General features: G+C 50.5%; 1 protein-coding gene across 1 annotated transcript in view; it reads right to left on the reverse strand.

Annotated features, from left to right (window-relative positions):
* The window catches only part of MUC4 (mucin 4, cell surface associated), a 45911-nt gene extending 43342 nt beyond the window's left edge, over positions 1–2569 (reverse strand). The window contains exon 1 of the mRNA XM_021692654.1: positions 2488–2569. Coding sequence (XP_021548329.1) covers positions 2488–2569 — 82 coding nt within the window. The remainder of the gene's footprint in view (positions 1–2487) is intronic.
* Between the last annotated feature and the right edge of the window lie 14337 nt (positions 2570–16906).

Here is a 16906-nt window from a genome sequence, read left to right on the forward strand (position 1 = left end):
GTGTCCCCAAGCACAGCGAGAGTTTCCTGGGGTGGGGTGTGGGGGTGGGGGCTGATGGCCTGTGGCCTTGGGGGTGAGTTGGGTAGGCCTTTCCCAGACAGACTGGAGGTTCTCTGAGAGGGGTCCTCTGTGATGCGGCCCCCTCTGGCCTGCACTGGCGGCAACCTGTAACCTCCCAGTGGTGGCCCCTGGCAGGGCGGCGGCCCCTTAATTACTGGAACACATAGGATTGGAGACTGGGTTTGATTTTGACCCAGTTTCCTTGTCGTGGGGCATGGAATCAGGGGTGCCAGGCTTCTTTCCGAGTCATTCTCACCGGGAACCACTAGTCACCTCTGACTCCATTGGCTCCCTGTCCAGCCCACCTCTGTCCACCTTCCTTTTGCCCTTTGACTTTTGATAGCCAGGGCTTTTCCTTAAGGAAGTCCTTACCACTGCAACATCCCTTCATGGAAACCCCAGGGCTGTCCCTCCAGGTGGGCGCAGGGGCTCCGCCTGGGTGAGGATGCTGGCAGCAAGTGTGGAAATGGGCTCTAGCTTCTGTCGGGCAGGTCACCCATCAGTCACCCTCAGCAATCCAAGGGAATGGGACTGACCAGTTTCTGCTTGCCCAGTAGCTCCCTGGGGCACATCTGGGGGGCTAACTACCTGTCCTGTGGAGACTGTCTTTCCCGCCATGTCCTCTGAATGCTCAGTCTGATCTTGGGGCGCCACTTTCCACCCCACACCCACCTCCTTTCCAAGCCCAGCTCCATCTTGTCCCCTCAACAATGCACGGGCCCCAGCACTCCAGGACAGCTCTGTACTTCTTCCAGGCCCTCACTTTCATGGTCCTTTCCTCCTTCTCTTGCTCATACCCTGTGGCTCCCCATGGCTTTTCCTGCCCACCCCCACCCCAGTTCTTACCCTCTATGCTCTTCTCCACAAACTCTCTGCCTCCTCCCAAGCAAGAGGATCCTAAGACAGGGCTAAGTGCAGAGTTAGTACTGGACACCTTTTCTGTTGACTTTATACCACAGAATATCAAAACTTAAGAACTTGGGAATCCATTCACCACCCCACTTTTTATATAGGGGAACCATGGCGTGGAGAGAGAAAGGACAAGAGGACCTGGACATGGTGACCAGATCAGTTAGTGCTAAAGCCAAGTCTGGGCCCCAGGGCCCCTAAATCCAAGCCACCTTGTCCCCATTGCCTATGGTCATGACTCGCATGGACACTCCTTCTTCTGCATCCCTCTCTTTGACTCCTAAGTGGCTGGCCACTGCAGGCTCTAGATGCTCCTTCTGGCCTCCATTTCCTTACTATGTGATGAGTAGGTTGGGTGGGGGTGGGGGGCTGGGGGGGCTGGAGATTTGGGGAGATAGTTGTTTCACTTGCTCTTAGCCAAGCCCTTACACATTTCAAGGAAGGCAGAACATTCCACTTCACCGGTACTGGGTCTCTTACTATCTTTAAGAGAGTATATTCCTTCTGACCCACTCCCAAGAAGTGATCCCTTGGCTGAAAGCTTCCCTAGGCCTGTCGAGGAGGGGAAAGAGATGTGATTATTTCTTTGGTTTGGGCTTCGGACCCCTCATCCTCTCCTGGCCCCCAGAGCCTCTCAGAAGACACAGACACCCAGAAATACAGAATGCAACCCCATCCTAGAGCCAGAGAGGGGCCACTTGGAAGGTAGAGGGCTGCAGGAGGCAGGGCAGACTTCTCCAACAGGCCTTGCTTCCACCCCCACACCAGCTCCATTCATAGAAGGGAAGTGGGGGGGTGTGGAGGAGGCCGAGGCCAACACCAGGTCTATGAGCCCTGCCCTGAGGGCATGAGCCCAAGAGGAGGCTTTTCAACCCCAGGTCAGAGGCAAGAAGCCAACAGCCTGACACCTCAGCTACCCTCTGGTCCCCACCTGTTTCTAAGCCAGTCTGCGTTCTCCTCTTCCTGGGTCCCTTTCTTTCAGGTCTGCGTGTCTCCTCCGCTTTTCCCCTTTCCCCCATTCTTTCTCTCTCTCTCTCTCTCTTTCTCGTTCTCTCTTGCACGTGCTCACTTTGATTCATCTGTTTCTCACCTGTTTTTTCTTCTGACTCTGCATCTTTATGTCAGTTCTCCTTCAGGTCCTGTCACCCAGCTTTTCTGTTTTCTTCATCAGCCTCTCTCCTCAACTCTCTTTCCCTCTTTCTACAGTTCCACCTATCTGTCTCTTTCTCCCCACAAAATAAAGCCCTGTTTTCCCCCCCATGGGTTTCCCCAAACCAGGCCGCTCATGCCCCCTAAGCACCTCTCTGCTTCGCACTGTCTCTATCTCCTCTTTTCTCTCTTTTGTTCTCCCACCTCTCTCCCATCTTGTCCCATCACTTCTCTCTCTTCCCTCTCCCTCCCTCCCTCCCTCCCTCTCCCTCTCTCATTCTCCTCCTCATTCTCTCCCTCCCTCTCTCCATGACAGCCCCAGCTCCCTGAAGTCAGCTTTTCCCTGCCCCAGAATGCTGCATCACTTACCCAGGACCGTCGGCCAAAGGAGGCAGGAACATAAGCAGCTCAGGAACACCCAGGGGACCCTTTTCCACTGGGCCCCCCTCATGGCTCCAGAAAGAGTCCCTCAGGCTCCCCCAGGGAAGCTCCTCAGGACAGAAGCAGCAGTGTGAGGGATAGAGGTGAACTTGTCCTAAACGGCCGCTGGCCTGAAACAGGTGTATTTCCCTGAGGGGCCAGAGTATAGAAGGAGTAGGACAAAAGAAGGTGGGGCCCCATGCCAGTCATCCTTGCCATGTCTTTTCTTTCTTCAATCTCCACCTTTCCCCCACCAGGAAAAAAAAAGAAAACACTGATACACCTATTGCTCTGCCCTGGTCAGCCTGAGCCAGTTAGGGGGCGGGATGGAAGGGGGGCGTGGGGGGATAGAAACCAGGGCACACTGGGAATGAGTGGGCCACCCTTCTGCCTGGAATCCTGGGCCCTCTCCTCCCTCCCCCAAGGGCTGCCCTGTCCTGCCAGAGCTTTGGACTGCTACAGTGGGAGGCAGCTGGGTGGTTTCAGGAGAAAGAGGAGGGGAGAATGGAAAACAAAGGGGCCAAGAGGGAGTGAGTTTGGGGCTGTATGAATTGGAGAAGAGTGAGATTTGAGAAGACCCTAAGAAACACAGAGAGTGGGGGGGACAATGGGGTGAGAGGTAGGAATCAGAAATACTCTGTATGTAGCGGTCCTGGGGGGCTCAGTCGTTAAGCCTCCAACTCTTGGTTTCAGCTCAGGTCATGATTTCAGGGTCATGATCTCAGTGTGGTGAGATCGAGCCCCACATCAAGCCCACTTTGAGCCTTGTGCTCAGCACAGAGTCTGCTTGAGATTCTTTCCCTCTCTCTCTCTCTCCCTCCCCCTTTGCTCCCCAACACATGCGCTCTTGCTCTCTCTCAAATATATATGTATAAAATCTTAAAAAAGAAAGAAAGAAAGAAAAAGAAAGAGAAAGGAAAGAAAGAAAGAAAGAAAGAAAGAAGAAAGAAAAAAAGAAAGACCCTGTATGCAACTTTTGGAAAGGGGTGTTGGGCTCAGAATATCTGCTCCACACCAGGCACACAGTAGACTCTCACGAAATGGTGGGTTTCTTCTTTCCAGAGGAGGGAGCACAGAGCGAGGGTCCAGAGAGCCCAAGGCAACCTGGGAAAGTGGCTTCAGGGATCTGGGATGGTTGGTGGGATTGAGGGTAGAACCTGGGGAGAAGTTATAGTGACCCCACAAGAAACTGTGGGATTCTCCTGGAGATATTAGGGCTCAGGTCACCCCATTTTTACTTATTGGGACCTGCCCACAACCAAGAAGGGGGAGGAACCCCAGACAGGGTGTGCCAATCCCAGTTCTAAAGGGAAGATAGTTGGGGTAGCTCTTCCCCCACCCCTTGCCACAGCATGAACCTGGGCTTCTGGTTCCTCAAGACTTGGTTCCCTGAGTATGGGGATCTGTGGAGTGATTGGTCCCAAAGCAGGGAACTCAGGCTCTCAGACACCACACAACCCAGGAAGAGGAGTTAGCATTTCCACATTCCCAGGTGGAGCAAGCCATATCCAAAGAGGAGTAAATGGCTGACACCGTGATGCCCTCTCAGAGGGCCACCCTGATGGCTTCTTGCTTGCTGAAGCTAAAAGTCCAGTTGCAGCCAAAGCACAAAGGCCAGACCTTCCAGTTAGAATACAGATACTGCAGAAAAGTAGCATGGTGTCCCCATCAGTCCTTCTACCTCTGTATGGATGAGTTAATCCCATTCCCTCCTGGGAGCAGGAAACTCATAAAGGTAAAGGGGGATTTCAGATATAGAGTACCTAGACAGAATAGGAGGAGGAGATCACTGAAGAGAATTTACATAGACATCAAGGCCCAGCTTGGCCTTCTTAATCATTTTTCTGTGTCAGGTCTTGCTCATGAGTTTTCCCATTAACTTGCTGTGTGTTTTGTTTGGTGACACTCTGGACTACATTGTCCATCTACAGAGTAGAAAAAAGCATTACAGATTAGACCAAAGTAAGAGTTGGACATATCGTTGACCTGATCTCACAGATAACCTCCCACTTTCCAATGCAAGGAAGACCAGAGGCACAGAGTGTTCTTCGGAGGCCACTGTGGTAGCCAAGATTCCACTGGGCATTAGGACGCCTTGGGTTTAAAGCCCAGCTCTGCCGCCCAAGGTAAGTCACAGCCTCTTGAACCTTGGTTTCCTCATCTATGAAACAGGGATAACATGTCAAAGAAAAACCAGAGCTGGACAGTAGTGAAAGCGATAAAAGCAGATTTTATTCAGGACTCTTGCAGCAGGGGAAAGGACTTCAGGATAGAACCAGGCTCAACTCCGAATACAGCATGGACAAGTGGAAACTTACAGCCAAGGAGTGGAGCACAGAAGGGGGTCAGTGGATGGAAAATTATGAAGAGAAAACATCAGGGGTAAGTGGGATTCTGGATAAACCAACCTAACTGGGCTCTTGCTGAAGACAGGCTGGGTGACCAGACATCACCTGGGGGGTGATGGGGGGTGAGGAACCAGATCAGACATTGAGGTGATCGAATATTGAGGATGGCGCACTCTTGCTGAACTGAATCAGCAGGGTTCTTGCTAAAACTGGATTTTACAAGGAAGTGCATAGATGGGCCTAGGAGGTTCAGGAGCTTAAGATCTAATCAAGACAAGAATCTTTGTCAAGTAACACCCACCTCAAAGGTTGTGAGCTCATACACATTAAAGTGTTTTAGAAACGTTAAGACACCTGGAAAGGGCACTTGGCTCTTCTTTCCTTCCTAACATCATCCCTAAAGGTAGAGACAAATGAGCGTAGCTGGGGGACAAGGAGAAGTTTGGAAAAGAATTTCCAGGCCCATCTGCATCGAGGGTCTTTGCTGTGTCCCCGTCGGGTTTTAGACACGGGCGTGTACACATCTCATTCATCTTTTCCCCGGCTACCTCCAGTTCCCCTCCCGGTTTCCCTTTCTGCCTGGCTCCTTCTCAACTTGCTCCTTTTCCAGAGCTGGGATGCTTCTGTCTCTGCAACAAACGCCCCTCTCTTTGTCTTTCCTTCTCCCCTCCCAAGGCATCTGATAGGGACACAGAGGGGTGAGTAGGAGGGGAGGCAATGAGTGGATTCTCTCTGTCCTGTCTGGTGGAGACCTCCTAGGCTGCAGACCACTGGCAGGAACCTGAAACTAACTTTATTTATTTATTTTTAAAGATTTTATTTATTTATTTGAGAGTGAGCGAGAGCACAAGCCAGGGGGAGAAGCAAAGGGAGAAGCAGACTCCCCACTGATCAGGGAGCCCAATGTGGGGCTCAATCCCAAGACCCTGGGATAACGATTGAGCCGAAGGAAGACACTTAACCGACTGAGCCACCCAGGTACCCCGCTGAAACTAACTTTAAGCTGATATTTTGTGGGGGCACCTAGAGAGCTCGGTCTGGACTTGAGGTATAAGTAAATTGGAGCAAGGATAAGATTATGACCTTTTCACATGGAAGAAAGATACAGACTTGGCTTGAACAGACTCAGCCTGGATTCTAGGCAGCAAAGTCAAGATCCTGAAGGGAGATTTCTCTTCTAAGCTAATCAGAGTGGGAAGTCCTAGGTTTTTTTGCGGGGGGGGGGGGGGGGTGCTAAAATTGCTTACATCCTTATAATATATGCCTTAATAGACCCTCATGCTGCTAATAAAGTTCCTTCTGATCAGACTTACGACACCTAGATTGAGATGGGGTAGGAAGTCAGATGTTTATTAAATCTGATCTATGAAGTCCTGAACAAAAAGACTTGTAACTAGAGTGCCAGGCCCTGTGTATGACCCCATAACCCTGTGAGATGCATATCACCCCTAACTCACATGGGAGAGAACCCTGGTTCAGGAAGAGGAACACATCCTCCCGTCATCACTGAGTCATGGTCCAGGTTGGGTGATCAGGCGAAACTGGAGAATTCTATAGCTCCCCTGATCTCACCCGGGCCAGAGCACACAGTAAGTCACAAAGCTGTAGCTCCAGCCTAGGTCGGCCTGCCTCCAGAGCAAAAGAAGGGATCAAACACGTGCTCAGTGCTTACTCTATGCTGAACGGTTTGTTAAGTCCCCCACGTAGACATGGAAACGTGCCTTTCAGGAAGGAAAGCTGTACCAGCTGCACGGGGCGAGGTGAGTTGACAGGCTCCAGCAGCTAGCTCCTTCCTGGTGCACCTGAGCTTTCAAGCCAACCTCATGCCCTTCTGAGCAATGCAGTGGTGCCAGGTCCTGGCTATTTCCACCCCGCCTGCGGGACTCCTCTAACAGGTGTCAGGTCACTGCCGAGGAGGTCACCGAAGTGAAGACAGGAAGCTCTGCTCCCCAGGCCTTGGCTCCCAGACCCCCATGAAAGCGGGGGCCCTGGCGTTTGGGCCCCATAAAGGTCCCCATCATTCTCCCCAGATTGGATGTCTCAGCCCATATCTTTAAAAATGACGAGCATTTTCACTCCTATTAGCTCATTTCCCTTCTCATTTTACTTCTGAGGCAGAGGGGGGCGTAATGCTTACCCAAGCAGCACCTTCCTGCCTGGAGTCCCTGTGAAGGAGGAAGGATGGAGCCCCAGCAAGCCCCATCCTGAGTGTGCAGGCAGAGGCAGATGGGAAGTACCCTGACTTGAGGCCCGGAAATCTATATTTAGCCATTCACTCAAGTTTAAAACTTTTATTTTTTAAGATTTTATTTATTTGCGAGAGAGACAATGAGAGACAGAGAGCAGGAGAGGGGGGAGAGTCAGAGGGAGAAGCAGACTCCCCGCCGAGCAGGGAGCCCGATGCGGGACTCGATCCCGGGACTCCAGGATCATGACCTGAGCCGAAGGCAGTCACCCAACCAACTGAGCCACCCAGGTGCCCAGCCATTCACTCAAATTTAAAGAGAAGAAAACGAAGGCCAGGCAGTTAGCCACAGTGCTGTCCAAAGTCCAGCCCCCAGGGGCCCAGATTTGCTCTCTGTGTCCTACAGTTAGGCTTCCCTTTCTAAATTCTGAAAGAGAAAGAGAACTCAACCTAACTTTGGAAGTGGAAGAGACCTTGGTGATGGTGCAGTCACACTCCCCGTTCCACCAGGGAAGAGGTGCAGGCCCAGAGAGAAGGGAGTGTCTGAGTTCAGGGAGTCAGTGAGTGGCAGATCCATGGGCCTTGGCCCCATGGCTCCAGGGCTCATTCTGCTTTGCTGCCCTGCCTCCCACGTTTATCCGGTTGTTCTCGAACATTCCTGGCCCCCCAACCAGAATCCCTGTCCCTAGTGTAAACCCGTGTTCACAGGCAACACTTGGTACATGTTGTCATTATGGAGACTGAATAATGGCAGACTGTCCTCTCAGCCCGGACAGCCAACAAACAGACATCTCCAACTCCGTGTGCTGACAGAGTCCAGGCCAGGCCGAAAATAGTCTTTTAAAATAAAGCTTAGTAGTTGGGTTTTTTCCCATTATAAAAGTAATGCATGCCCATTATAGCAAATATGGAAAATATTTAAAAGTAGGGAGAAAAAACCCATCCCCAGTGATCCGCCACCAAGAAAAACCTCTCCTAGTACACTGATAGTTTCCCAGCCTCTTCCCCATGAATAGTTCATATACATAGTCTTAACCTATCCTATCGTAGATAAAATTCGGATCCCTTTTTACCATGTAACTTTAAACCCAAGCATTTCTTCCTGTCACTGTGAACCCTTCATTCATATATTTTTCATAAAATTTCATTGAGTGGACTGCTACTATATCTTATTTAATTATGTTGGACACGGTTATTTACAGTTGTCCTATTACAAGTAATGAAGAGTTGAGAGTCTTGCGCCTAAAGCTCCTTGCATATTTAGGCTCATTTCCTTAGGCTAGAATCAGGCCTTGTGTGTTTTTGTAGACTGCTCTGACCTTCCTTCTAGAGCAGGAAGTCAATGAACATGAATTAGCTATGTCTACAGGATGTGGGGTGTATCCTTGGACACTTGGGGTCCATGAAGTCTCTAATGCTAACAATCTAATGGTAGAGGTGAAACCAAAAGAATGAGACATTTACTCAGATGAGCTAAAAATGTCGGATGGATTAAGGACAGCAGATGGGTTGAGAAACAGGTAGAGTCCCTTAAGGATGCCTTCCTGAGTGGGTTCCCTGCCATGATCCATGACCAACCGCCAGGCTTCTCATTTGAATACCTGAGACTTGATACATAGCCCAGGAGAATATTCTAGAGAAAGTGATTCAGAAGGAATTGGAAAGAGAAATGTGGGGGGGGAGTGGTACTTAGCCAAGGGGTTAGAGCAGAAGATGGAAATGGTCCTGAAACAAAATCTAGCTGAATGAGGCCGGTGCTCCCCTGGAGAAAGGAACCAGCTGGCAGAGAAGGCCAAGGGGAGCGAAGGGGAGCAGAGCCAGGGAGCCCCAGCAAGCCCCGCTCCCCAGTGTACAATGGAGGCAACAGAACTCGGATGGAGCGTTAGCCTGGCACTCCAACAGCCAAGTTAATCTGTGAGCCTGTGGGCCAGGCACTGTGCCTGGCACAGGGGATGCTGAGATGAGCAAGCCACAGCCCCTGCCCTCACAGGGTCACAGTCTAGAGGGATCTACATGTGGGTGAAGGGGCATTTAGTGACAGGCCCTCTGGGTCTGTGGCCCTGAGCTCGGGGGTATGTTGGGCAATGGAGGAAGCTCACGGAGGGCAATCCAAGAGGATCTCAGTATTAGTTTCCTAGGGCTGCTGTAACAAAGCACTGCAAACCGGGTGGCTGGAAGCAACAGAAATGTATTCTCTCACAGTTCTGGAAGCCAGAAGTCCTAAATCAAGGCGCTAATTGGAACATGCTCCCTCCAAAGGCGCTAGGAGAGAATCCTTCCTTGCCTCTTCTAACTGCTGGTTGCTGGAAGCTCTGGTGTTCCGCAGCTTGCAGCTTCCCTCTTCCCTCCTCACGTGTCCTCTTCTCCCCCATGTGTCTGTCTGTTCGCTCTTCTTATAAGGCCACGAGTCATTGGAGTAGTGCCCACGCTAAGCCAGTATGACCTCTGTCTAACGTAACTGATTATATCTGCAAAGACTCTATCCCTAGGGGCGCCTGGGTGGCTCATTCAGTTGAGCGTCTGCCTTTGGCTCAGGTTGTGATCCTGGGGTCCTGGGATTGAGCTCAGCGGGGAGACTGCTTCTTCCTCAGCCCCTCCCCATGATTGTGCACTCTCTCTCTCTCTCAAAAATAAATAAAATCTTAAAAAAAAAAAAAAAGAGTCTATCGCCAGATAAGGTCACAATGAGATTCTTGGTGACATGAATTTTGCAGGGACACTAATCCAACCCAGCATAACCTCTGAAGAAAGTTTGGGAAGGGTAAATGTAAGAGTCATTACAATAGATGACCTCTACGGGGAAGCCTAGTCGGGGAGCCTCATCACCCTGGGCTGGCCCTGGAAGTCCCAAACACCTGCCTCAGTCACCGTTGAGCTACCAAACCAGTCTGGGTGACCAAAGGAAATGTCCATACTTGACCCCTTGATCAAACTTCCCAGGGGTAGGAGGCTGGGCAGGCAGCCAACCCAGGAGCTCCCAACCCTGCCTCCTTATGTCCATGCTGAGACCACCCCTCACTGCCCAGGAGGGCTGGAGAGAAGTGGTGGAGACAGGAGGGCAGGACCCAGCTGGAGCTGACCACACCTGCCCCTGACCTGTGATTTCAACCCACTCTTTCAAAGGTGGACTCAGTACAGCTGAGTGAAGGCCTCATACTTCCTGGTTTCCCTCTGAACCAGAAGAGAATAAGGGTAGGCAAGGGGAGAGAGACAGGACAGTAAAAACATAAACGAACCCTTCCCTGTTCCCTGGGGTAATTCCACAGCCGGGTTTGGCAGCCAACTCCCCACCTCCCATACCAGACTGCTCACTGCTCTCCAAGGGTGGGGAAGAACCTAAACATTTTCCCCTTTGCTCACACAATCCCAGACTCTCTCTTTATGGGAAAAAGTGACTTCTCACTTTGCTCTGCTCCTTTGAAATTACTTCTTCAGGTGCGCCTGGAATGTTGTCTCCCCCTAGCCCTCGGTTGCCACCCACACTTCCTGGAGCCCTGGAGAGCTGGGGCTCAGGAGGGAGGAGGAGGCAGGAGGATTGTGATCACTAAGCCTGTGTCCCATGTCCCATATAGGGGTGCAATACTGCAAGATGAGGTTCGCACTGAGATGAGCATGAAGTTCTGGGGTCTAGAGACTGCATTAGCGGGTGAGGTCCCAGGTCCCAGGGGGGAGCCTGCGGGAGGGGTCAGCAGCTGGTTTTCCTTCCGAGGAAGGGGGGGGATGTTGAGAGGGGCTGTGGTCAAGCCCCAGAAGACTGAGGGAGTGCTCCAGGGGAAAGAACAGGGACTTTGGAGTCACCATGGCCAAGCTGCTTCCCAGCTGAACCTCAGTTTCCCCATCTGCACAATGGGAATGGTAATAATTTCTATTAGCTTAACACATAGAAGATTCTAGACAAGTGTCAATGTTCCCTCCCCCCACCCCCTACCTCCTAGGGAAGGTGGACACAGAAAAAGACCCAAAGAGCTGTTTGGAACAAGAGCCTGGGGTCGTTCTGGGTGGCAGGGTTAGCTCTTTGAGGGGGTTACAGTATAATTCATGCTGAGTGGCTAGCTTAGGAAGGGAAACAGGTTGGGGAGGCCTGGCTATAGGGCTCAGGAGGCTACTGTCTTCACCAGGCTCCTGGTAAACTGGGAGGGGGTCAGCTTGGCTAGATCAGGTGAGTTGGTGTTAATCCTATGCAGATCAGCTTATTTTATGTAATGATCATGCAAGCTGGTAAGTTTGTCAAGAACTATGGTTTAGAAGCTGGGGGAGAGAAGCCTGCTTGAAAGAATGAGGTTTGGAGAATCACAACCAGTGGTATTGAATCCATCTACTAAAAAGCATAATATGCAAAGGCAAGGAAGAGGCGGGTCCTGGAAGGATAATTTTGATTTAAAGGTTTGGTTTTTTTTTAATTCTGATACTAGACTATCTCATAGAAAGCCTGCTGGCCCTAGATGCAACCTCTGTTGGGAGTTCAAATGTAGGCTCCAGTATCTTATAATAATGAATATGTAGTATAATAAATATTGCGGGGGCACCTGGGTGGCTCAGTTGGTTTGAGCGACTGCCTTCGGCTCAGGTCATGATTCCAGGGTCCTGGGATCGAGCCCCATATCGGGCTCCCTGCTCCGCAGGAAGCCTGCTTCTCCCTCTCCCACTCCCCCTGCTTGTGTTCCCTCTCTCGCTGTGTCTCTGTCAAATAAATAAATAAAATCTTAAAAATAAATAAATAAATAAATATTGCGATACGTGGTTTAATAGTGTATATTGTATAGAATTATTACATTAGCCTAAGTTAAATGTGAGACTGGTTTTTTAAAAATGCTTTAAAAGTTTTCCTGGCTGTTATTGCCTGGAGAGCCCCTGAATATATGATTCCCTTTAGCGCGCCTGAGCAGCCAAACCCCAAACCCCTGGTCACTCTGAGACAATCGGTCCCGCCCTTGTTTAATTTGTCCCTTGTTTAGTTTGTGCCAAGAGGTAGGCACCCACTGCAAGGACCTGGCTTTCTGAGTACCCTGGCTGTGGAAAAGACTAACCACCCCCCCAACCCCATGCCATCAGAGTAAAGATCACTGCAGTTTGCTCAAAGTATTAAGAACATGAACCCAGCCCTGTTGTTTGGTTCAAGCTTCTTCTTCCTTCCCACTAGCCCCATGTAGGAGAAAGAGGCAAGCTTAAAATTTGCTGATTTTATGCATATCTGTGAGTCTGTGTTTCTGTAGAAATGACCAATGCATTGAAAAAAGAAAGCAAAAAACAAAAAACGACTTCTTGTACCCTTCTCAGGGTCTAACGTATGGCCTTTCATCAGATGAATACAGGGGGTGAGGAAGGCAAGAAGAAAATGGGAGGACCAGGAGGGGCACGCTGAGCAAACTTACAGCTTCCATTCAGGCATCCGGTCAAGGCCAGGAAAGGGCTGCTGTGGGCAGGGTCTCTGGGACACAGGAGGACGGGCATTCTGATTGAGGCAGATAGGGAGTCCAGCCCCTGGGGATGCGAACCTGGTGTGCGGGTGGAGGGGGTGTTAAGAATAAATGAGGTGGGGAACCAGAGCCTCTCCATCAGCGCATTAGTAGCTTAATGCTGCCAACCTGCGTGACTCCCTGAGCAATGGGAGAAGAGCAGTGGTGGCAGACTCACCCAGATTCCTTCAAAGTTGAGTAAAATCTATTAGGTACCTGCTTGGAATCCAGAATACCTGCCTGGGGTGGAGGAGCCCCAGAAAGGAGGAAATTGCCAGAAGAGCCCGAGGGGCCAACGGAGCATACCAGGGGGGTCTGCTTTGTAAGAAGCAACAGCATCCATCTTGCTGTGCTGGGAGGTGAGTGGGGGGTGCTTTGTGCAGAGAGCGCTTATGTTTAGGGGTTTTATAGGGGTGGGTGTCTCTCTTTTCTACCCGGGATGGAGGACTCTGAGTTCATGGAGGGGAGTGGGAGAGAGAAGATGGGTGGAAACCAAAATATAGAGTCCTCAGTTTGGGAAGGGGTTTTCTGCAGGAATAGCTTTGGCCAGAGACTTCCGGCTTCTCTCTGGTACCCAAAGATGCTTCAAACTTTCACACCCTTCCTTTCTGGCTTTGTGCCCACCTCCCACCCACCTCAGAAAGCTCTGATGAGGCCCCCAGAAAGCCTACACCTGCTTGCTGGGAGGAAGCCAGCCCTCATGTTGTCCCAGGGATTCTTGCCCCTGCTTGCTTCTCCCTGCAGTCAGCTCTTCGGTCTCCCACTCTCCCTGGCTGGTCCTTACGGTGCCTCAGTTTTGGCTGAAGCTTATTCATCAGGCTGAAGCTTTTTCTATCCCCCAGGCAAACCTTAGCTTCCTTACCTGCCCTCCCGCTCAGCTACTGCCTGAGGCCCCGCAGGTACCTAGAGTCCCAGCTTTGTCTTTCCTCTTGCTCCCCCCCTGGACTCTCCTGAACACCATCGCTCCACAATCCATTTACTGAGCTTAAAAGACATACCTACCCAATGTCAAGAACTGTGAAGGGCCTGCCACAGTATCATGGATGCGGGCAGAAGACATGAGACTCCGGGGTCAAAGACAAAGGACTTTACTACTCCAGACACAGCAGATAGCATGAACTTCATGCTCACACTGGCTTCCCTTGCCCCCTAAGTCCCAGAGGGGCAACACAAAGGCAGGCCCAGATGGGTTCTGTGACAGTGGGCTTGTGTCCCTGATCTTAGGAAACTCCAATCTTTTTAAGAGGCTGCCAACAAACCTACCCACCCTTTCTCCAGAGGTAAACATTATCTTTATTATATTGGATAGCAACCAAATCTGCTTCTCTTCCAGAGGGACACGCTATCTCTGTCTCTCGAAGCTGTTCACCGTATAAACACCCTTGAAAAGATAGTCTGGAACAAAAGGTCGTCTGTATTTCTGCTCCCAAGACTTACAAAAACACGAGAGACTGATGGAGAATTGTCTCCCAACATCCAAGACCTGGGGAGACCCAGGGCCACTGGCATGTGTTGCTGGCTCTTTCCGCTGCCTTAGGTTCGCTGGGGTGACTCATTTAGCACCATATACTCCCCTCCCCCAGGTCTCTGTGTCCAGCACAGTGCCCAGACCCCAGTAGTTTCTCAATAAGTGTTTGTCAAATGGATGGATGAATAAATGAGTCTTTATAGAATTTCTGCTTTCTAGCCTGAAAATGGCTAAAACATTTTTTTAAAACCACAAAAGTAATGACAACTAACATATGTTGAGTATTTGCTACGTGCTGGTACGGTCAATTCTACTGTAACCGGAACTGGCGTGACTCCCCCCTCCCCCATCTAAAACAAATAAATAAAATCTTTTAAAAAACAAAACAAAACAGCTTCTCTTAAAAAAAAATGACTTCTAGGAATTCATCCAAAGGAAATCACAGGCCAAGTCTACACAGATGTATGTACGTAGCAAAAACTGGGGACTGCCTAATGGGTCAGTACTGGAATTTGCTTAAGTTCTTATGATGCGTTAGTACAATGGAATATAATGCACTCATTAAAAATGATCATGTGGAAAAATATATAGCAATCAGGGAAAAGTCAATAAAACATTGTGAAGTAAAATGTTTATAGAATGGTTTATATGTTTATAATAGTTTCTATGTCCCAAAAGTTTTTAAAAGAGCCAAATAAAAAAAAAAAAAGAAGAAGAGCTGGATCGAAATACGGGCAAATGATAATAACACTGGCATTCTCTGAGCGGTGAGTGCCTTTTATTTTCTCATTGGTTGGTATTTTCAACAAGTATCGTTTATAATAACGTTTTGTGCGTTTCTTAAATGAAGATTTGTCTTCCTCCATGAGCTGTTGTCAGGCGAGCGCTGACAGGAGTCTGAATTCCTTGAGCAGACAGCCACAGGATCCCAGGCCTGACGGCACCAGCAGGCCAGCTAGCACAGTGCTGTCCCCAGGCTGAGGCTGAGCGTGGGGCAGCGGGGTCTCATGCCAGTGGACTGGGTCAGCACCAGCACTTAAAAAAATTGTGTGTGTGTGCCTGTGTAGAGAGGACTGCAACATGAAATGTATTTTTATATAGGCTGTAGTTCGAAAAAAAAATTTGAGGGGCATGTGGGTGGCTCAGTCAGTTGAGCATCCGACTCTTGTTATCTGCTCAGGTCATGATCTCAGGGTCGTGAGATCAAGCCCCGCATTGGGCTCTGTGCTGGGCATGGAACCTGCTTAAGATTCTCTCCCTCTGCCCCTCCTCCCACCCCCGCTCACTCTCTCTCTCAAAAAAAAAAAAAGTTTTTTGAGACATAGTACTCTATAGTAACACCACCAAGGGCTGCCCAGCCCTAACTGAGTCTGGTGACGGGGAACTCACTACCTTGCTGCTGGTTCCTGGCAATACAAACTGTTAGACAGATTTCCTTATATTTAACAAGCTCTGGTTTCTCATCATGCCCAGTCACCCCTGACCCCCTCCTTCCCGGGCAGCACTTCAGATGTTTGAGGGCAGCTCCACATCATGCCTGAGTCCAGGCGGCCGCCCCCTCCTCAACTCCTTAGCCACACTCTACTTCCAGATTTTGAGGCCCTCACTTTCCACTGCCTCTTCTGAAGTCATCCTCTCTCCAGCCCCCTGGTTCATGAAAGTGTGACACACACAACCCTCTCCCGGGACGGAAGCCACCATGCTGGGCCACCTTGCTCATTAATTAATCCATGAATTCATTCAGTGGTCATTCAGTGAGCACCACTGTGTGCTGGGCTCTGTGCTGGGTGCCGGAGAGACACCCAGAGGTTAAGCCCCAGCTGCCGCCATAGGGAGACCCTGGCCTGGTGGGGTGAGAGGAGCCGCGATTAAGCTATAATGCCCACCAGGGCGGGCTGAGGGCCAGCTGGACTCACATTCACCGAAGGCCTCAGCCTGCAGCGTCCATTCTGCTTGAGCAGAGGGAAGCCAGCCTCTGTGCACTGTGCAGGCATGGCCTGTCACCTGCCCCCTGCCCTCTGGCTCCTCTGGGCCTCGGCCAGCTCCCGTGGGGCAGGTCTCTCCAGCAGGCAGCCCCAGGCCACACAAACCTCTCCCCTCCCCCTCTCCCACCCAGAGGCAGCCAAAGGCTCCTGAGGACTGGTGACCTGTGCTACCTCGTGCACAGGTGGGAGAATAAAAGAGAACGTTCCCCCCGAGAGTAAGTGTACCTGCTGCTCACCGAAAAGCTCTGTGCTTGCTCTTTCGTGCTGCTTGTCTCATTTGTCTTGTCATTTTTTTAAGCTACCATTTATTGAGCGCCTACTGTGTTTGGCATTTTGATATATTATCCTTAATCATTGGACTTTAAAAAAAAAGATTTTATTTATTTATTTGTCAAAGAGAGAGAGAGCACAAGCAGGGGGAGTGGGAGAGGGAGAAGCAGGCTTCCCGCGGAGCAGGGAGCCCGACGCGGGGCTCGATCCCAGGACCCTGGAGGACCATGGCCTGAGCCGAAGGCAGACGCTTAACGACCGAGCCACCCAGCCACCCCTTATTGGACCTTTTTGAAATGGGTGTTATCATCCTTTTTTACAGATGAGAACATTTAACACGGAGGTTAGGTTTTTGTACAAATATTTATCGAGTGCATATCTGTGGCAGGAAGGGGGCTGGAAGCAGAGTAGCACGGGGCTCATTTCCCCATCACCTTACAGGGGCCTCACCCAGTCCCGCCCCAAATGCTTGTGCATCTGAATCCTATTTTGGCTTCACAAGACCAGTGTGAAGAAGAATCTATTGGGATCGTTCTCCCCCTTGCCCTGGGGAATACACTGAGGCTCAGCTAGGTGAAACCACACGCTGGCCTCTGGTAAGTCAGTGAGTAAAACCATGGCCCTGCGGCCCGGGGAGGGCGACCGGCTGGATTTGT

The sequence above is a fragment of the Neomonachus schauinslandi genome, chromosome 1, assembly GCF_002201575.2.
Source record: "Neomonachus schauinslandi chromosome 1, ASM220157v2, whole genome shotgun sequence".
In the NCBI taxonomy this organism is placed as follows: Eukaryota; Metazoa; Chordata; class Mammalia; order Carnivora; family Phocidae; genus Neomonachus; species Neomonachus schauinslandi.